The sequence below is a fragment of the Trifolium pratense genome, linkage group LG4 (genome assembly GCF_020283565.1).
Source record: "Trifolium pratense cultivar HEN17-A07 linkage group LG4, ARS_RC_1.1, whole genome shotgun sequence".
NCBI lineage: Eukaryota > Viridiplantae > Streptophyta > Magnoliopsida > Fabales > Fabaceae > Trifolium > Trifolium pratense.
In genome coordinates, this window is record NC_060062.1 from 50,981,303 (window position 1) to 51,003,164 (window position 21,862).

The 21,862-nt window shown below is 35.5% G+C and overlaps 2 protein-coding genes and 1 pseudogene across 3 annotated transcripts; all 3 read right to left on the minus strand.

Annotated features, from left to right (window-relative positions):
- Positions 1-544: 544 nt before the first annotated feature.
- Positions 545-6,330, minus strand: LOC123882446 (isocitrate dehydrogenase [NAD] regulatory subunit 1, mitochondrial-like). 2 transcript variants are annotated; one of them, XM_045931304.1, is made up of 5 exons: positions 5,562-6,280; positions 4,501-4,575; positions 3,530-3,769; positions 2,307-2,385; positions 545-1,020 (listed from the first exon to the last, which is right to left on the minus strand). In XM_045931304.1, exons 1-5 carry the CDS (start codon positions 6,090-6,092, stop codon positions 746-748), a joined length of 1,200 nt encoding a protein of 399 aa, XP_045787260.1. In that variant the 5' UTR covers positions 6,093-6,280; the 3' UTR covers positions 545-745. The 2 variants fall into 2 exon arrangements, with proteins under 2 accessions (XP_045787260.1, XP_045787261.1); XM_045931305.1 differs by lacking the exon at positions 4,501-4,575 and having other exon boundaries at positions 5,562-6,330.
- Positions 6,331-9,991: 3,661 nt separating this feature from the next.
- On the minus strand, positions 9,992-11,808 carry LOC123882447 (phosphoserine aminotransferase 2, chloroplastic-like). The gene has a single exon (XM_045931306.1). It carries the CDS (start codon positions 11,712-11,714, stop codon positions 10,431-10,433), a length of 1,284 nt encoding a protein of 427 aa, XP_045787262.1. The 5' UTR covers positions 11,715-11,808; the 3' UTR covers positions 9,992-10,430.
- A 1,464-nt stretch (positions 11,809-13,272) lies between these two features.
- On the minus strand, positions 13,273-16,036 carry LOC123922862 (annotated as a pseudogene).
- Positions 16,037-21,862: the final 5,826 nt, after the last annotated feature.

Here is a 21,862-nt window from a genome sequence, read left to right on the forward strand (position 1 = left end):
ATAAGGTCATTGACATCCAATCTACTATTCTAGAACCTAGTACTTAATTTTAAGGTACATATATTCTAGTACTTTTATGTAACGGCTTATGTAAAGTGTAAACCGGTGTTTTAAAGGTATGATAATGGCAGGAATTTTGGGTCTCAATAAAAATTAACTCAATAACCTATCAAATTATTTTCAATTTCTTTAAAAATAATTATGGATGATTTATATGATATAAATTTTGAATCCAACAGTACACTTTATAAAATTTGTATTCGTTATAATGTATGTTATTCATGACTTGTGCAATGAACCACTTATACATACTGCATGTTGCGAGTAAATTTTCTGGATACAGCATGTTGTGAGTAGTAAATCTTGTGGAAACTTATGTCAATTATCCATTTTCATCCCTCATTCAAATATTTACATCTCAATTTTTTTGAAGCCCCAACCAATTAATCAGCTGATAAAAAACTTCCCAAGAAAAACTTTAAAAAAATAATTGGGTCATAAATAACAATTAATATATTAAAAAATAGCTAATCAAATCTTTAAATTGAAGTGGAATCCACTTATCACTCTGAATTTTTCAGGGAAAAAAATAATACATCATTTTCTGTGTTGCATGAACATTATTCAGAACAAAAATTGCTATTTCCAATTTTGATGAGTGCACAAGCACAACAATGTTGATAAAATTGACTAGGAAAGATTATACGAGGCTGATTTGCATTTGAGAAATCAGCAACTAAATGAATCAATCTAAAGCATCTATTACTGCATCGACAACTTCTTGGGTGGTGCTTGTCCCTCCAAGATCCTTTGTCCGATACTTGCCCTCTAGAATGACTTTTTCAACGGCAACTTCCAAACGGTCAGCAAATGCAGGAAATTGGAGATGCCTAAGCATCATAGCTGATGAGAGAAGGAGCGCTACTGGGTTGGCTGTCTTTTGTGCTGCTACTTTTTCATTACCAACATTTCCTGCTGAAGCACCCTGCTCAAAAACTGCGTGCTCAGCCCCAACATTGCCTGCAAAAAAGGCACCCAGGGTTTGTGAATAATTTGACAGTAGAGAATCATGTTTCTGAATAACTTGTACCCAAAAGCCCAAATCCCCCAACCCAACAACCAGCTCCAGGTCCAACCTACCATATGTGCTTTGACCGCTGCCATCAGCATACTCAAATGGCCACTAACACCTCCATTTAGGGGTGGAAATAGGTTAGGTGGCCCGACGGAGGCCTATGGCCTATCCTACGTTGGGCTCAAGTCATACCAGACTTTTTATTAAATAGACAAAATCTTCAAAAACCTATTTCGTGAAATAAATCATGCTTCGGTTCATGCCACAAAAAAACAATTCTTTTAGGCCTAACAGGCCAGGTTAAGATTATATGTTTGCTAACCTAGTCATTGGTTGAAAACTTTAGGATACATTGAATCTTGGATTAAAAAAAATGTAGTTTGCTAACCTTTTCAATAATTAATGCATACTACTGCTACCTTAATAAATTTTTAGCATATTTAAATGACTTGCTGTAAAATAAAATTTAAATAAGCTATCATATAAGAGATCACAAATTCTTTAAAATGTGAGGTTAGACCTCAATATTTATACAAACAAATCAGAACCTGACCTTATAAAACTCAGTTCGTCCTATCTATTTATCTCTGTCTCATGTCTCTTAGCAGTAGTGGTTTTATTTTTTATATCATAAAGAGAACCTAACCTCATTGCCTATGCACGTTAGTCTATTTAAAGATGGGTCTGGTGACATTTAAAGACGTTAATACAAAATAGGTCTTAAAGCAGGCTAACATGTTATAATCGGTCTTTCAAATGTCAAGGCCGGCCTAAAAGAAAGCCAATGACAGGTAATAGGTTAGATTGGGACTTGGTTTTTTTTAACAGGTTGGACCTATTTATGCAAAGTCTAACTCAACCTATAATATATCATTCACACCTTTACCTCCAATTCGCTACTATCAATAACTGGATTAACTTCACAATGAGTCAATGGAAGCAATCATCTGTAATACATCCTGATATCATTGTAGAAAAATGATATTCTAGCTTGATATGTCTCATTGCCTCATAAACAGATTTATTTGCAAAAGTTTTTCAGTGCATAAAATGTCGTCCAGAACAATCATCTAGACAAGCACAGAAACTCTGCACCTAGTCTTTCAAGTTCTGAACATTACTCACACCTCATGTCTGATAACAGGGTAAAAATGAGGCAAGAAATTATTTAAAAGGAAACAATCAGATCAAATATTTAAAGTAGGAATACAGTAGTAACCAATGATTATACCTCCTGGCATAACTCCAGTGCCTCCAGCAATGCCTGCTGCAGTATTTGCAACTAGATTTCCGTACAGATTTGGGGTGACCTGGCACAAGGTAAAACTTATTCAAGAATACTTTTTAAGAATTTACTGCAATATGTATGAATTTCAAGAATACTTTTATTCAGCTGAAAATCAGAAACAAATTATGATTGAAGACCAGTGAGTTGTAAGAAAAAATCATCTCGACCTGAGCTTAATCGGTTAATGACTTTTTTACTTGGACCAATAGAAAAGAAAGGAAAAATTTATGTGTCCCTTCAATATTCCACAAAGAACATTTCATCCTCCAGGTATGTTTGGATGGAAATTAGGGGAGAAAGGGACTGAAGGTTTTTTTTAAATAACTTTAGAGATGATTAGACAGTTACACGATGATCTCTAGTTTTATTCCTCTCGTTTTCAAAAAGGAAAAACTTCCCTCCCCTCCCTTCCCTCCAAACTTCTATATCCAAATCTACCCCAAGGTTTAAGAGTAAAAACTACTGCACAATTCCTTATCGGTTATCACAAATCTTAACTTCGTCCATCTACACAGGAACAACGAAAATACGAAAATGTTTTTCTGAGACACTCAAACCTTGTTGATCCATGTCATAAAAGGGTTTGAATCTAATCTTATGTAGTTTGGGCATGTGTAAAGGAGAATGCAAATGCCGTAGTATAGAGAGTAGATCAAATAGAGGGCAATTCAATCGCAAGAGGCAGAAAAGAAAAAAAAAGCTAAGAAAAACTATAGGTCGAACTATTAAGAAAGACATAGAAGTTAATGGTTTGGCTATATATATAATTATGATATAATGTCGTCCTTTGACCCATGTTAATTGCCAGATGAATCATATTTCCGGGACAATGTGCTAGGTAGATACCACTTCTTTCCTTTTTCCCATGTTCCAACCATCCTAAAAGAACATTACCATAAAATCTCATTTGGTTGAACCATACTCATAGTATGAAAATAAAAAAGGAACAGCCATTGACAGAAAATAAGAAAAGTGATTACTTGAGCACCAGGAACAGTCTGAAAATAAAAAAGAAAACACCAATATGGGCTCATAGTATGAGTGAGTAGTTTTTTTTTTTCACCAATACTCTAATACAACAAAGTTACCTTGCTAGAAAAAATAAGCTGTAGACCTATTTGTTTACTTCATCATAGATTAAAGAAAAATGGATAAAATTTACATACCATGACATCAAACTGTTCAGGCTTCGAAACAAGCTGCATGCAGCAATTATCCACAATAATTTCATTATATTTAATGCCAGGATACTTGGTGGCAACCTCTCGACAAGATTCCAAGAACAAACCATCTGCAAGCTTCATTATATTTGCTTTGTGGACAGCAGTCACTTTCTTTCTGTTATTCAGGTAAGCATACTCGAATGCATATTTAGCAATACGCTCAGAACAGAACTTCGTTATCACCTGTCAAAAATATCAAGTCAAACCACAAACACAACCCAATACTGCATCAGTACATCAACAAAAACACTAGGGAAAACACAAACCTATATAATTTATGAGAATGTTTCTACTTTCATTTCTTATTTTTCAAATATTTCTATGCAAAATAAGTACTGAAATTGTAGATTAAAACTCAGTCAAAATAAAAGAAATTAAGAGAGAATGTACTTGAATTTGGAAATTGGTTCGTTTTAATCCACATATTACTCTTGACGACATTTCAATTTCAAGTTAGCTTCTAAAATTGAATACTTAAGAAGCAAGGTTTTAAATTGAAGTCATGCCACCATCCTTGATATTTTTTTTTTTGAAAACTTGGTATCCGGCCTTAGGACCGACTAATCCAAGGGGACCAATCCCACCGCCCACTTGCGGGGGCCCCATTTAAAGCCAGAGTTTTTTGCTCTGTATGGACTTAGCCCACCGAAATTGGCACCAAGGGGAATCGAACCTGAGACCTTGAGAGGAGCATACTCCAAGGACCCAAGCCAACACCACTGAACCAACCCCAAGTGGGTTGCCACCATCCTTGATGTTAGATACTTGGTTATGGAACTAAGCCCAACCAAACATGTTGTTTAGTGAATTAGTTACAATTGTTGATATGGGCAGCAGTTCGTTAGAGAAAGAAACGTGGATATAGGGGAAGGCATGGCAAGAGGGAGGCATTCAGAGTTAACTTAAGTTAGAACCTGAGAGGTTTGGTCAGAGAGAGAAATGTCTCTTCCCTGAGGAGCACTTGCTCTGGGGTTACAAGGAGCTTCCTCCTGTAATACATATATTTTCAATCAATAATACAGATTAATCCCTTCTTTAAAATTGGGTTTGTAATCCTAACACTTGAAATATTACATAAAATCACAATCAAATGCAGCTGATGCAACCTCAATCACATGATAGCTTACGATCGCAAAGACATCAAACTAAGAAAAAAATCAGACAATTTTACAATATGGGCCGTGATGTTGCGGCCCATATTGCAATCACAAACCATTTTTTAAAAACGGTGCAACTAAGAAACAAACTAACCCCTATAAGATCAACTATGAATTTCAAAATAAAGTTGGAACTAAAATAACCATGTTTAGATTTCCTTTGCAAAACATATGGATCAAAAGCTATGAATTATAGACACCTCTAGGATTATGTGTGTCTGACACTCGTATGACACTCATAAAATGTGTCCCAAAAAATTGTTTTCTCTTTTACTCCGACACTCCTGGATCGGTGCCCAACACCTGTATGACACTCGTACAGCAGGTGTCAACCAACCCAAACAAGTGATCCAAAAAAATTATATTTTTCTTTACTTTAACACACCTTAGACACATCATAGACATAACTACAAGGATTAAAGATACAATATTTATCAATGTGGGGTAAAGACATTACTAAGTGTGATTACAACATTTTTGGCTTTTTCGATAGTAGATGGATAAATATTATAAAGGTCAAATTCTATTAAATGCAGATGTATATCTTTTGATTCTCAATTTAGATATTTTATTTATAAATTAATATGTATGTCGCGGTGTTGTGTCAGTATGGTGTCAGGTGTCAGTTCATAGGTCTAAAGAATACAACGGATTCAAACATACTTTTTTACAGCTTCTCAATCATAAACCAAACAATTTCATGAGTTCAATTTACAATTTCTCTTATTCTACACTACAAACAAATTCAACACCAAATCAAAATTCAATCAAAAAACTAACAAATATATATAATAAAGAAATCAGAGTTATTATTATACCTTAAGACTTTCGACGACGCCGGGAACAACCTCATGTTCAAGACCAGCATACTCCCCTTCAGTATTCTCCCGAATAACAACAATATCAACATTATCATGTCTCGTAGCCAAACCAGGTAAATTAAAGCAATTAACAAGAGAAGCATATAGATCAAGCTCTTTCCTAAGCTGAACATTAAGAGAACTAACACCACCACCCATAGGAGTAATCAATCCACCTTTAAGACAAACCTTATTTTTACGGATCGATTCAAGAACTTCGGTAGGAACAGCTTTCATATCACCATGAACAATAAATTTCTCGAAATAAACAGGCGCGTGCATCGCTTCCATGACTTGTTCAACGGCGCCGGTTACAAGTGGTCCGATTCCGTCGCCGGGGATTAGGGTTACAGGACGTGGTGTTCCGTCGCCGGGACGGTGCATATAGGTTACGCATCGTTTGAAAGTTGAATTGAATGGTTCGGATTGGGATTGAGATCGGGTTGATGATAAGAGATGTTTGAGGATCGGTATGGATCTTCGTGCCATTGGTGAATTTTGATTTGTTAGGGTTTTGAAATGAGATTTGGTTTGGTTTGGTTTGGTTAGTGTGAAAAGATTGAAGCAACAACCATGGAATTGGAAAGGAGAATGAGAGAATAATAATGATTAAAATGGGAAAGGCGACGGAAACACGGCGTGATTGGAAACACCCGGAATAGTAGTGGCCAGTAAGAATTTGACTTTATTTTTTTTTGTTTTTTATTTTACTTTTTTATTCATAAAATAATAATACTATTCTGTCATCAAGCCCACCAAAAAAAATAGTGCAGTAGTATTCGAGTTAAGATCCTCTCTATTTCCAATTCTTTCCATTTCCTTCATTATTATATAGTTTTGGGAATATAAATACAAAAATGTGACATCAAGTGGGTCCAAATGTTATTTATACACCCCAAAATATTTAAAAACTTTGGTAATGGAAGAAATGGAGAGGATCTCAACTCGTAGTATTCTGTCCAAAAAAAGAAAAACCATTTTATTAATGTAAAGTATGGAGAATATGGCCTTTGGGCCTCCATTTCACATATAAAAAATAATTGGAATAGGAATAATTAAATTAAGGGTTATGTTAACGTTTGCCCTAAGGGCACATGATAAAGTATCTTAATATAGAAATATTGCATTTAATAATGTGAGAAATTTAATGCATAAAAGTAAAAATGCACAAGTTCCGAGAAATAATTTCTATATTTGCTTCCTTAACATGTGCCCTTAAGGGCACAAGTTAACCTTCTCCTTAAATTAAATCTTGAGTTATGCCGACCCTTTTTTTTTTTAAAAGAGATAAAAGATTCATTTTCTCTATGAAGTTCTCAATTTCTTTTATTAGAAATTGGTGATTTTGATGTACCAAAAACAAAAAACAATTGGTGATTTTGTTCCAGTAAATTTAGCTTAATTGGTAGGGATATTGCATTATATATTTAGGGGTCGGGGTTGGAATTCCGAACACCCCACTTATTCATCTTAAAAGGTGAAATTTATAATCACTAAACTGTTTGAAAAAAAATTGGTGATTTTGTTCATGTATATATAGAGTTTAGAGTTTGAATTCCAAACATCTCATTTTTTCATATAAATAAATGGGTGATTTTTGTCTTTTTTGAGCTAGAATTATTCTTATGCACTCTCTCATTTAATTTATACAGGAGTAAGTGTTTTTCACATAGATCAATTTGTTTTCTTTGTGATATTGGTTTTAGTGCGGCGCCGTTTGATTTCATGTGTTGTTATAGTGTTGGTTTGGTTTAGATTCATCAATCAACTACTGATTCAATTAATGATTAAGTTGTAAATGATGCATATTCGGAGACATGTGTATTCTTTTTTGTTATTAACGATGTACATGAAAATTGAAATGAATTCGACTATTATATGGGTCTCAAATAAATTTGAAAAAATATACATGAATTTACACCAATAAAAAAAAGAAATAATATGAAAATTTAAAACATTGAAATATAAAAAAGGAGGTACATTGGGATTTGAAAGGGAAAAAAAGCTAATTAAGGATCAAGATGTAAAAATCCAGACCATTGAAATATATAGAGGCGGTATTAAAATTTTAAAAAAAAGAAAAAGTTAATTAAGAATCGAGATTTGAGATGTGAAAATTGAGAAAACAAGAGGTAAAAAATGAAGAGAAACAAAACTCACTTGGGTTGGTGCATTGGTATTGGCTTGAGACCTGGGAGTGTGCTCCTCTTGGGTGGGCTAATTTACCTCCTTCAAAGAAAAAATGGAGAGAAACTATTTTTATAGTACTTCTCCTAAGTTGAAGGTAATTTTATACAAAATATTTGTTTATGTTTAAAGAATCGATAAATTTTATAAGATTCGCAAATATTTTTTTTGCATAAATATTTTTTTTGTACAATTTTTTGCATAAATATTTATTACGGAGTTTATCATGGTTTTTTTGGTTTTTTACCACCAGTTGAATCTGGTTCGGGGGTCAGTTTATCATGGTTTTGAAGTTACGGTCTATGGTTAATCATAAAATATCTTCCAAAAATTACTTATTGAAGAACATAAATTCAGATCTTTGTACATATCGTTCTCTTGTGGAATGCCGGTCTCAATACATAGACTTAGAAATCTGATAAAGTGCTCAAGACCAACAAACCACTAAAAATAAAAAATAAATAAATTGGATCTTTATATAAGACTTTGTTTGGTAAGACCAGATTTTGAGCTTATAGCTTATAAGCTCATATGACTAAAAAAATATCTATTTGGTAAAAGTTTTTAAAAAAGAGATTATAGCTTATTTTACCGGCTTTCGTAATACATGACTACTTAACATGTGGATTCACTACAAATACTACATTAGTACATTGGCTCACTATTGCCGCGATAATGGTCTACTTCATATCCACGGTGCAATGCATCTAGTTATCGATAGACATAAAAGTAATATTTGGAAGTAAGTATTCTAGCTTCATACAGGATAGCTAGAACCAGGGATCTATAGGAAGTGGGATTTCATTATGCTCTCTTATCCCAGTTTGTAAACTCGCTCATCTTCTTACTATACTATAGGGGACCGAGACCAAGGAACTCTTCAATAGTAAATGAGTAGGAAGCAAGGGGGATTTTATCACATCAACTAAGTCGGCAATTCAATGAGCGAGACAATATGCACTTTCGTGTGTTAGCTAAAGCATTACACTTGTCTAGTGGAGATCATATCCACGCTGGTATTGTAGTAGGTAAACTTGAAGGAGAAAGGGAGATTACTTTAGCTTTTGTTGACTTACTACGTGATGATTATGTTGAAAAAGAACTTCAAACGCTATTTCAAATAGCTTATGATCTTATAGCTTATCACTTTTTCTTCCAATTTTACCCCTACCATTTTACTTGAAAAAAAATTAAATATTAATTAAATATACATTTTTTCTGTCATTTCATACTTATAAGCTAGTTCGACCGCTAATTTTACCAAACACTACAAATTTAATCAACTAACTTATTTGCTATAAGCTAGCTTATAAATTATTTGTTATAAGTTCATCCGTTATAAACTAATTTATCGGTTATCCACTACTTATTTTACCAAATAGAGCCAAGTAAAATAGGGGTGGTCATATCTGAACCAATCCAAAAGTAAAACCGCAAACCGAACCAATCCAAACCGAAACCGCAAAAAAACGCATTTACTTTTAACCGCACAGATCATTTTTCTTCTAAACCGCACAGTTTGGTTTGCGGTTTTCATTTCAGAAAACCGAACCAAACCAAACAGCAATACTTAACTTAACTCTATCAACTATTAGCAATCAACCAAAATTAAGTCTATAAAACAGTAAGCTGTCAAAACATATAATTTTACGCGATTCAGAACTATACTGTTGGTATTAAAAATAAATTATTATGTATATGCAATTTCTGTATATGCATAATGTATCATGTCAACAGTAAAATAAATTAAAATTTCCTATGTTTATTTTGTAAGAAGTTGGAAATATTGTCATATTTTTTATATCGTGATAAATTGCACAAATCGAACCAACCCTAACCGCATTAGTTTGATTTGGTTTGGTTTGGATGACTTTTTAAAAACCAACCAAACTAAACCGAACCGCATGCACTTTTATCTCGCGGTTAAGATAACTTTTATGCACAAAACCGAACTAAAGCCCACCGCGAACACCCCTAAAGTAAAAGGCAAAAATAAAAATTTTAGAGAGCGATTGAGCATGTTAGTGGACCTAAAGAGCAATTATATTGTTATTAAAGCATTATGGCAGGGCCGCAGGCCAGGGGTGCCAGACTGCCAGCAAGGTCACTAGACAAATTTTTTGAAATGAATGGAAGAGAGACTGCTTCTGTTCACGAGTTTTCCATTCAACAAGCAAGAATAAAGATTTAAAACATCTACATTATTCAATATTCATTGTTCAATGTCTTTATTGATTGAAGTTTGAAACATGTTTCATCTTACATTCACTAATATCACATGGGACTCAACCATACAAACATGCATATTATTAATAAATTTGAACCTAAGTCCTAAACCACTAGCCAACTCTCTCGGAGCCAAGTTTCGAACCGAGTTCCTCCAGGTTGAAGAGTAACTCCTCAACCAAGTGACCACTCAGGAAACAGGCAAACCACTAGGCATCTCTTTTGGCCACAAAATCTAAACCATCCCAAAATAATATTCTGCAATTGAAAATAAAATACTACTAACTAGCAACAAGACATAAATTAAAACAACAACAAAACAAGACACAATAAGCCAAAATTGCTAAAGACCTTTTTTCCAAGCAACACTATCAAAACTCAGAAGTGTTGAATAGAGACAAAGACAAGTGCATACTAAGCATGTTTGGCTTGGAAATCCTTCATGAAAGCCACCAACTTTTCAACACCAGCCAAAGGCATAGCATTGTAAATTGAAGCTCTCATACCACCAACAGACCTATGTCCCTTAAGCTGAACCATATTCTCCTTAGCAGCTTCCTTAATAAAATCACCTTCCAACTCAGATTTCTCCAAAGTAAATGGAACATTCATCAAAGACCTAACAGATTTCTCAACAGGACACTTAAAAAACCCATTACTCTCATCAATAGCATTGTAAAGAATCTCAGCTTTCTTCTTATTCTTCTTCTCAACCTCAACCAAACCACCTTGTTCCAACAAATCCTCAAAAACCAAACCACACATGTAAATTCCATAACAAGGTGGTGTATTGTAAAGTGAATTGTTCTCGGCGTGAATCTTGTAATCAAGCATTACAGGAGTCAAATCTTGAGCATTACCAATCAAATCATTTCTCACAATCACAACTGTTACACCAGAAGGACCAACATTCTTCTGAGCACCAGCATAAATCAAACCAAATTTTGAAACATCAACAGGTTTAGAACAAAAATTTGAAGACATATCAGCAATCAAAATCCCATTTTTATTATTGGGTGTTGGATAATTCTTAAATTCAACACCATGAATAGTTTCATTAGCACAAATATGCAAAAACCTAGCTTCTGGGTTCTGTTTCAAATCATCAAAAGATGGAATCTTTGTATACTTTTCAGATTTCCCAGACCAAATCACGTTTGGTTTACAATATTTCTGACCTTCCTTGAAAGCTTTATCGCTCCAAGAACCAGTAACGATGTAATCAACAGCATCGTCATTTTTACAGATGTTTAACGGCACGGCGGCGAACTGAGTAGTTGCGCCACCTTGAAGAAAAAGAACAGAATATTCCGACGAGATTTCCAAAAGGGTACGCAGATCTGACTCTGCTTTTTGAATAATCGAAAGAAATTCTTTACCTCTATGACTCATTTCCATGACGCTCATGCCGGATCCACGCCAGTTGTAAAGTTCTGATTGGGCTTTACGGAGGACGTTTTCAGGGAGGGTGGCAGGTCCGGCAGCGAAGTTGAAGACGCGATCTGAGGAATGGGATTGGGTTTGGGGCTGGGCTTGGGACTGGGCTTGGGTTGTAGCGGTGCATTTGATGGAAATGGGTTTGAAGGTTGGGTTAGTGCGGAGAGAGATTGGTGAGGTGAAAGTGGTGATGGGTTTTTTGAGAAATGGGTTGTTGGTTTGAGGAAGAAGATGAGTTTGTGGTGAAGTTGTTGTTGCCATGGTGGTTGTTGTGAGAGAGATTGAAAATTTTCGCGCAAAGTTTCTGTTTAGATGTTTGGCAATGATCTGAATCAAAGGAAGAGAGCCAGTGAGGTATATAAAGAGGATGGAGAAATTATTATTTTTATAAATTTTTATAATCAATGTTCCGGACACAAATTAAACACTACAATTTTCAATTCATTGATTTTATGCATTCCCAAAAATTGTGCTCTCGGAGGCTGCTAAACAGTGTCTGAGCACCAATTAAACATACTAATACAGAAATTTTATTTTGGAACTTGTGCAAGCAACATATTAAAGATGTAAAAAATCATTTTCCTATCATTAATTTTTTCTTTCTTCATGCTTAACTAGTGTCCCGAGCACCATTTAACATTTGATATATTAATACTGTATAGACGAAATGTATCTTACTAATATACTTCATCTATAACACTTTACAAACAAAATTGACTTTTTAGATTCATTATATATATATATATATATATATATATATATATATATATAGGGAGTGTATATGGTGAGAACTGATAACTATTGTGAGAAATGAGAACTATTAATAGTAACCATGCGATTTAATTGACGCATCAGATTAAAATCTTCCATTCACTTAAAATTCCATGTGATTCTATTTTGTGTATATTGAAATATCTTCCTATATATAATCTTTCCTAATTTATTCCTATAATATTTCTTAATTTATTAATACATCTCCCTCTAAAACTTATCACTCTTTTGGCCGCCCTCTCCAAAACCTACCCGAACAAGGTACTACCCCCTTCTTTCTTTTTCTTTGCTGCTTGCCGCCATTTATTATCAATGCAGGTAATGCATATCATGTCAAACACAAATAGCATGTTAGGAACATGATTGTTTTATGGACCAAGTATAGTTACATTGCAGACCAAACCTCAAATACAAGGCCAAACCAAACCTCATATAGTTACGTCACAGATCAAAACTCAAATACCATAATAATTAATTGCACATCGTGATCCAAATTAAATGAAAACTGAAAAACTAAATTCAATGACTCACAAGAGCTGATATAAAATTCTCTCTAACAACCAATTTGTGATCCATATTCTCTAACATACAAGAAGCTACATCTTTGTTCACACAAACTTATTCGCCGCTTAGTATAGGTAGTATATATGATGCTCATCATGCATTTTATCATGTATAAAAATAACAGAGGATAAGAAAAATCAATTTCAAAAGAAGTGTACAAGAGTTTCTCCATCAATCAAATAGTGCTCATTTTAATGAGCCAAAATAAAACTTGAGAATAAGATGCACTTAATCTCACTAAATATTTCAAGATAAAACCAATGTAAGACAAAATAAAAAATAGCCACATGAAAAATCATAGTTTCCACCTAATAGCAAAAAGATTAGCCAAAACCAAGCCAAAATTGAGTTCTTCGTTGGGCACCTGCATTTTTCTATCCCTACATATTAAAAATATGTTTTTATGTTAATGCTTAAACCAAACATGCATTAAAAAAATAAATAACTTTCAGCAAAGTACATGAGAATAATATTTTTACCAGGATTAGGGAGATGATTTTGAAGGACAATTGCGACCGTCATGATATACATATTGACCACATGCTCTACAAAGTCGAGGTGGTTTTTTCTGTTGTTGCTCGATGGCCTTCTCTTTACCACCTTTAATTCGTTTTCCACTTCCTTTTGTCTTTGATTGTTTTGGTGGACGAATATTCACTTCGGTAGGAAGTTCAAATCCAATTAAAGAATCTAATTCTTTTTTCTTTGTTTGTGTAGAATCACCTTCAAACTCAAACAATTGCTTTTCAATTTTCACACATTCATTAATTATAAGATGCAATTTTTCTTTATGTCCAGCCATATGCATACACTTAAATAAGTGGTTCCATGCCTTTGAAATGAGTTGACTCTCTTTTTCAGTTGCAGCACACCCTTCCAAGAGATTACCATCAACATCAAAAATAGGTTGTTTAGTTGCCACCTATTTAGAATGTACTGACTCGGTATTTAATTTAAACCTTTCCCTTTCAAAATACAGAGTATATGTCTACATGGTATCCCTTGAGCTTCAAACATTTTGCACGAACAATTCCAAATGGAATCAGAAATGTTATAAACCACTTCTCGTACTTTTCTATTGGTTTCATTGTTATCAATTATGTGTAAGATATCCATGCCATCCTTTTGATTCCTATTTTCAACTCCACAATCTACACATGCAGCCCACAATTCATTTTGAAAAATGTAAAAGTTTTCACGTGTGTAAATATCTCTACCATGTCTCTCTAAACCACGATCTAACTTTAATTTTGGTAAAGTATGAAGTGAATTATTGTCAGCAAGTAACTCTTTATATCTTTGAGCATCTAATGCAGACTCAAATCTCATCCAAAATTCAACCAAGCTAACATTAGGATTCAAAAAATTACCATAGAAGGAATTTTCACTCTCAGATCTTAATGTTGTTCTCAATATCTCACCCAAAAGTATGTCCCTAAAGTAAGATGGGATCCACATACTTCGAATATCATACATATGTGAAAGCCATTCATTCTTTTCCAACTCAAACTCAATCATGACAGATTTCCATGTTGCTTCGAATTCGTCCGGAGTCTCTGAACCCCAAATACATGACTTAAATTTATTATTGAACTCTGAGTTACCATTCAAAGAAACACCCACCTTTTCGGAAACCTTTTTCATAATGTGCCACATACAAAGTCTATGTGAAGAGGAAGAAAATACCTTCTCTATGGCAACTCTCATGGCTGGATCTTGATCTGTTATAATAAGATTTGGCTTATTTCCTCCCATTGCTTCCAAAAACTTTTCAAATAACCAAATAAATGATTTTGCTTTCTCTTATGCTAAGAAGGCAGCTCCAAAGGTGATACATTGTCTGTGGTGGTTAACTCCAGTAAATGGGGCAAAAATCATTGAATATTTATTCGTTTTATATGTAGTGTCAAACGAAACCACATCACCAAATAACGAATAATTTTTTCTACATATACCATCTGCCCAGAAAACATATTTCAGTTGATCTTCAACATCTACCTCATAAGCAAAATAAAATGACGGATTCAATTCTTTCTTTCGCTTAAAGTTATCGATAAATACATTTGCATCAGAATCTTTAGTCAAGGTCTTTAAATCTCTCAAACAATTTTGTAGATCCCTCTGTGTGCACCCGGCATTTTCATGACCACCAAGTTGTTCTGTCAATAATTGGTATGTTTTTGAAGGACCAATATTTACATTACCATTTGCAAGCAATATACTCTTATGAACATGATTCACTTTTCTTGCTGATCTGAGAAATTGTCTCTTGCTAGGTGAGGCAAGTGGATGTGTATGACTTTCATGAAATCGCGTGAGCTCATATTTACCTCCCTCTAAAAGTTTAAAAGCAACTTTCGCATCACATCCTTCTCTAGTAAGACTCCTTTTCTTAGCTTTAACTACTGATTGAATTTGTTCTCCTTCTCCATCTTTTGTTTCATTTGGCTTGAAACCTTGTTTTGAGCAAACAAAATATTTCCAACGCTTGACTCCATTTATATTTTTATTTTCTGATGAGCAACGCACGCTATAAAGCCAACACTGTGTGCATAGTTCTTGTAAAAAATTTCACCATCTTCTAAAGTATCAAAGATTTGTCCTACTTTAGGCTTTATTTTTTCATCACAAAATGGCACACCTTGATTTACCTACCAGAAAACAATTAACAATAAAATTAAATTTAACTCAATAACTTTGTTAAAAAAAAAACTCAATAACTAAAACTAAGAAATATAGATAATGTAATTGTACGCCAATGGATTACTTGATTTGTTTGTGATATAGAAGCATCTTGTGTGGTATCAAAAGTTGGTTCATCAATTTCATCAGGTCCCATCCTTTAATTAAGAGGAAAAAAAACAAAAATATTAGAAATAATAACTAAAAACTAAAAAACTAAAACAAAGGTTTATGTTGACCCTGTTTTGAAAGAAGTGAAATATTTGATTAAAGAAACAAAAAGAAATAGCATATGGACACAAGCCAAGAGAAAGAAATAGCAAAAAGAAAGAAGTGAAATATCTTATTGAACTAATTATACTCCTATTCTCTAAGTCGTGTAACAGAGAACACAAGCCAACAGTCACGGACGGGATTGCCATAGTTGTTATTGGCATAGTTGGAATGATATCATGAACATTCGAGATTGCTGGACTGGAAAATATTGGAACATTTACCAAACCAGACGTGTCCAAACTCTGTGGAGGTGGATCGACTCCACCACTCGAACTTGCTTCACTACTCATTGCGCTAGAACTTTGATTTCTATTAGAGTTAGATCTTTGGGTAGTTTTAACCATAACCTAACCTAACCTATCGTCAGTTATAAGCAAGTAACATGTTTCTCATTCCACAGCATACAAAATATTTTAAACAAACACAAAACTAGTCCCACCGGGCGTGCCAATTTGTTTACGTGGAAATTTGGTAAACAACCGCTAGTTTAAGTATTTAAACTCGCGAGACCAACTAGAAATCTCAGGACAATTTTGTGTTTTGTTTATTTAGAAGAATGTTTGAATGTTCGTTTTCAGAGAAAAACAAACACTTAAGAATTAAATCGTTTTCAAATAATCAGAGAAAGTGCTAGTTCGAATCGCCTCGAAAACAGCAGTTTCTTAAGAAAAACGCTTAAATTAAACTAAAGAACATTACTGAAAAGTAAATTGCATTGAAAGTAAAGCAATTACAAGTAAATGGTTCACAAAACATACATTTCTCCTCAGATATTCCTTTCGTTCGAACGCTGAGTACTTAGAATTTCAGAGAGAGTTTTTGTATAAAATTTTGTGACCTTTGTTCTGAATGAAAAAATGCTATAAATACTACAACAAAGTGGTAACTGCTTCTTGATCATCTGGACGCTCTTCAATTTGTCACGTCGACCCACGTTCCCCACTTTCATCTTTCATTCCTTCAGCGCGCGCCAATGTTTATTGGGCCGTTGTTGTTTCTTTTTTGGGCCTGACCCAACTAGCCCTTCGACTCGATCTGTGCTTTCGACAGGTTCTTGACAAAACTAAACCCAAATGTGCCTTTCAAAGCTTTCGAGACGCTCCTCTGCTTCGACATAATTAGACTTCGACACAATATTTGAAAGTTTTATTTTGACAATATAACCTTCAAATAAATGTTGGACCCACCAATTATATTTAATTGATAAATACCAAATTTATATCCAACAGGAGGATATGGACTCCGCAGCATCTATATCTCAAATTCATGGAGTACCTCCCAAATCAAAGGAAAAAGACGGATGATGTGCTTTCCGTCTCATTTTGGCCACCCTAACCAAAAGGCGTCAAGCTAGTGACGTAAAAGAAGCGCTTGTTGGGAGGCAACCCAATTTTGTAAGTAATTTATGTTTTTATTATGAATTTTGTGTGTTCAAAGAAAGGAATGATTTTGGACCAGCTGTGCACAAGAAATTATGTAGGAAAATTTTGTTTTCTGCTATTCTGGCCTAGCCAGCAATTTGGTGGCCCAACCACCACTACGAATCTCAAGTTTCTGGCTTATGTTGATTGGCCTGATGCTGGTGCTGAGGGTGATGCAGGTGATGATGCTGAGCAGATGTGTAGATGATTGAAAAGCTCACCAAAACTGAGTGAAAATTTAAAAGCTTTCGGTCATTTACTTCTTTATTGTTTAATTAGTTTATTTTGAATGTTTTATGGTCATTTTAAACAAGCTCACTTGCTTTGAAGATTCGAAAGACAGGTTTGTGGTAAACCAATGAGCAAACATGATAATTTTGATTTGTAGAGCTTTATGCCAACTTTTGATTAATGTTTGAAATATGCTTAGGAACTTAACATGTTCTTGAATTGTGTTGTTTGTCCTAAGATGATTCTCATCATTTTTGTTGAACATGATGGAAGCTTGTTTTATACAATCTAGCCGGGTGAGAATGTGTGAACTTTCTATTGTTTACATAAATATTTGAGAGCCAGCAATTGTGTATGTTCATTTGATTTTAACTTAATCTTGCTGTCTTTGATATGTTTGATGTTGTGGATATGATCAAGGCCTTGTTTCTTTTTGAGTGATAACTACTTGACCAAATTTAACCTACCTTGTGAGATAGTGATCTTTTGTGTCCCCTTTTGAGCCTTAAATTTTGAAAAATTGTTTGTTTTATAAACCCTGAAACCAAAAGAAAAGAAAAACAACTACTCTACCCTTGTCTTAGGATAAGAGAGCAATTGTATTTCATTAAGGGTTATGTCAAGATTCAAGTTGGGGACAAGTAGGTTGAAAGAATAATAAATAAATTGGTTTGAAAAAGTAGTTGAATTGGTGATTGAAAATGAAAAGGAAAAAAAAAAAATTGTTGAAAAAGAGTTGTATGACACAATTGAAATTCAAAAGAAATGAGAAAAGAAAACAAGTTTTATGAAGAAGTGTCAGAACAAAAGAATCACCATAAAAGAAAGATGGGAAAGTGAAAGGGAGTGAATGAATCATGAGATGGAATTATGCAAGTTTTATACTCTCTTATCCTTGAGGCTTTTTGAATCCATAGAAAAACAATGAATTTTTGTAGCCTAGCCCCGTTACAAGCCTTATAAAGTCCTTAGTGATCCATGACTGATAGCATGTTTTGTGATATTGCTTGGATGAATGTTTGAATTGAATTGTTGCGTGCACATTGCTTGGATTGAGTGATATAGTTGTGAGGAATTTGTGATAACACTTGAATCTTAATTGTTTGATAAGAATGTTGAGAATTTTGCTTAGGCATAGCAATCACTTCATGATCATGCTTTGTTTCTTTGAATATTTTGAGGATTAGTCTTTAGTGGACATTGCTTTATGATGACAAATCGTCACACTCTCTATTCCATGCCTATTTTAGCAACATTAGATACATTTTAGTAGGTTTTTAGCAATAAATATGAGAGAAATCTAACCATTAGCTTGATTACTTATTTTGCAAGAAAACAGGAAAAACTGCAGGAAATGAAGGATTTTCACTACGCTGGGGGCGTAGCCTATCACGCGCCGCGTGATGGAGCTCACAGGGAGCCAAGATTTCCACTCTGATCACGCGCGGCGTGATACTTGACCACGCGCGGCGTGAAGCTTTGTTCAGGAACTGGGTTGCTCTCTGACTTGATCACGCGCGGCGTAGCTTTGACCACGCGCGGCGTGAAGTCTTGATTGAAGAAGAAGTTTGCCTCTGATTTGATCACGCGCCGCGTGATTCTGTTATCACGCGCGGCATAGTGATGGAGTTGCAACCACGCGCGGCGTGGTAGATCTAGCGCGCGGCGTGGTTGCCTTCTGTATATATATTTTCTGCATAATTCTGTTTTCTGGTTGGAAAATTCTGCAACTTTTTACTACATTCTGGTCTTGGAACTTGAAGATCGTGATTCAACACTCCAGTGGAGAGCTCCAAGCGCATCAGATCATGGATTCACGAGCCGTGGCGATGAAGCGAGGAAGCGTACGAAGAACGATGAGGAGCTAAACTCCTTCGGAGGTAGAATCTAGGTAGTTTAGGATGTAGTTCATTGAATGTAACCTGCAATTGTGTAAGATCATACTCTCTTTATAGTGTTTATTCAATTCAAGTCTGTTTCTAATGCTTTACAATCCTTCATTAGTGTTGTAATGATTTTGAGTTAAGTCACGTGCGAGAGTATTGATTTAATGTCTGAACTGAATTGTATTGAGCACTCGAGTGTCTCCGGTCGAGAGATTGAGGCATAGAGTGTAGCGAACGATTGACGCGCGTTAATATCATTCGTTGTAGGTAGCTTCCGCCCGAGAGATCGGGGGAGTATCGACAACGAATAGAGTGGATTTTGACAAGAGATTGCGATTCACTAATTTGTCGATCTAGTTGTGAACACTTGAGTAGATCTTATGACATTGTAGGTTGCATGCGGTTAGCTATAGACTAGATGATCCCGATGATTCTACCTCGCTTTTTCCACTATATCAAAGCACATTTTCTAGCAATTCATTACTCAACATACCCCCAATTTATGTGTATTTTCTGTATAATGTCTATGAACACCGTTCGACTAGTTTGATCATACAATCCCTGTGGATCGATATTTTTATTACTACGTGATTTTCGTGCACTTGCGAAATTTATCATCAAGTTTTTGGCGCCGTTGCCGGGGATTGTGATTGGTTCAACTAGGCAATAGTGTTCATATTTTCTGTGTTTGTTTGATTATTTTCTGTTTTATATTTTTCTCCCGGAGCGGTCTACTTGTGTGTTTCATTGTGCATGCGGAGAACAGGTCCTCAAGAGCTGCAATTTGATCCGGAGATTGAAAAGACAGCTCGCGCAATTCGAAAGGCAACAAGGGAAGCTCAAGCTTCAAGGGGAACAGTTTTACTAAGGGATACACCGGACTGTCAAGAAAGGACTGCAGCAACAATGGAGGAAGAACAGGTTCCTCCGGTTCCTCAACCGCCAAGGCGTACCCTTGGTGATTATGGGAGGAGAGACAATGACGCGTTGGCAAACCAAGGCTTTCAGCCGGCGAATCCTGTCTCATTTGACATCAAGAACACGGTCCTTTCCGCCTTAAAAGAGAATCCTTATTCAGGTTCGGAAGCTCAATGCCCGAATTTACACTTGTCTCACTTCTATGAAGCATGCGACTATACCGATCCGCCGGGGGTGAGCGAATCGGACAAAAGGCTGAGGTTATTCAAGCATTCTCTCACCGGCCGTGCTAAAGATTGGTTAGACACGATACCCGCCGGAACAATTGAGACTTGGAGACAGCTGGAGCGGAAGTTCTTAGATCGTTACTTTCCTATTCATAAGTTTCTAGAAAGAAGGGCTGAAATTAGCAACTTCGAACAAGCGGATGGTGAGACGTTGTATGATGCTTGGGAGAGGTTTAAAGTTTGTCTTAAAAGGTGCCCGAATCACGGTTTCGATGGCCACAATCAGATGCAAATGTTTACCCAAGGTTTGAGGGCTCAAACGCGAATGATTCTTGACGCATCAGCCGGTGGTTCGTTGAAGAACCGTGACGAAACTGAAGCAAGAGAATTGGTTGAAAGCATGGCTCAAAACGAGTATAGAGCTACTAATGATAGGGGAGCCAAGAAGAAAGGCGGAGTGTTGGAATTGGATACTCAAACAGCACTATTGGCACAGCAAAAGCTCATGACTAGCCAAATGGAAGCAATGATGAAGCTGCTGTCCAATCCACAAGTTCAATCTTCGCCAATAGGTAAAATTGACAATGTGCGCTGTGATTTTTGTTTGCAGGACCACCCAAATGGCGGATGCTTCCCGGAGGGTTCAGAGGAGGCTCGCTACTTGGCCAATTTTCGGAAGCCGTACAACAATAATAACAACGGTTCCGGGTGGGGGAATGGTATGCAAAGTCAAGGTGCACAGCAACAGCAGCAAAGGCCTCCATCAAGGATGGAAGAGACTCTAAATCAGTTCATGCTCATGACCCAAAGCAACTTTGAAGCGATGAAATCGAGTCAAGCAACCTCTAACAAGAATCATGAAGCTTCTATAAAGAACCTTGAGGTGCAAATGGGACAGCTGTCAAGACAGTTTTCTATGTTGCAAAACCAAGGAGGTTTCGGTGGAAACACTCATGATAATCCGAAAAATGAAACTTGCAATGGAATCACTTTGAGGAGTAGAGAGATACCGGAAAGGACAGTTGTGGAGAAACCCTTGAAAAAGAAGGTCATTGAGGGAGAAGTTGAAAATAAGCAAGAAGTTGTAGTTGAAAATGAGAGATATGAGGGAGAAGTAGAAAAGGAAAATCTGTCTAAAGAAGTTGAGATTAGTGAGGATGAAATAGAAGAAGTTGAAAAACAGAGGGAGATAAAAGAAAAAGAGAGTAAGAAGGTTGAGAAAGGTAAAGGAGTTGACGAATCACCATATGCTAGGATGCCTTTTCCTAGGAGAAAGAAAGTTAAGAATCTTGAGCGGGAGAAGGAGTTCAAGAAGTTCATGAAGGTGTTGAACAAGCTTGAGATGGCTATACCTTTAGTTGAGGCTTTGGAGCAAATGCCGAGTTATGCAAAGTTTTTGAAGGAGCTGCTCACAAAGAAAAGAAAACCATTGG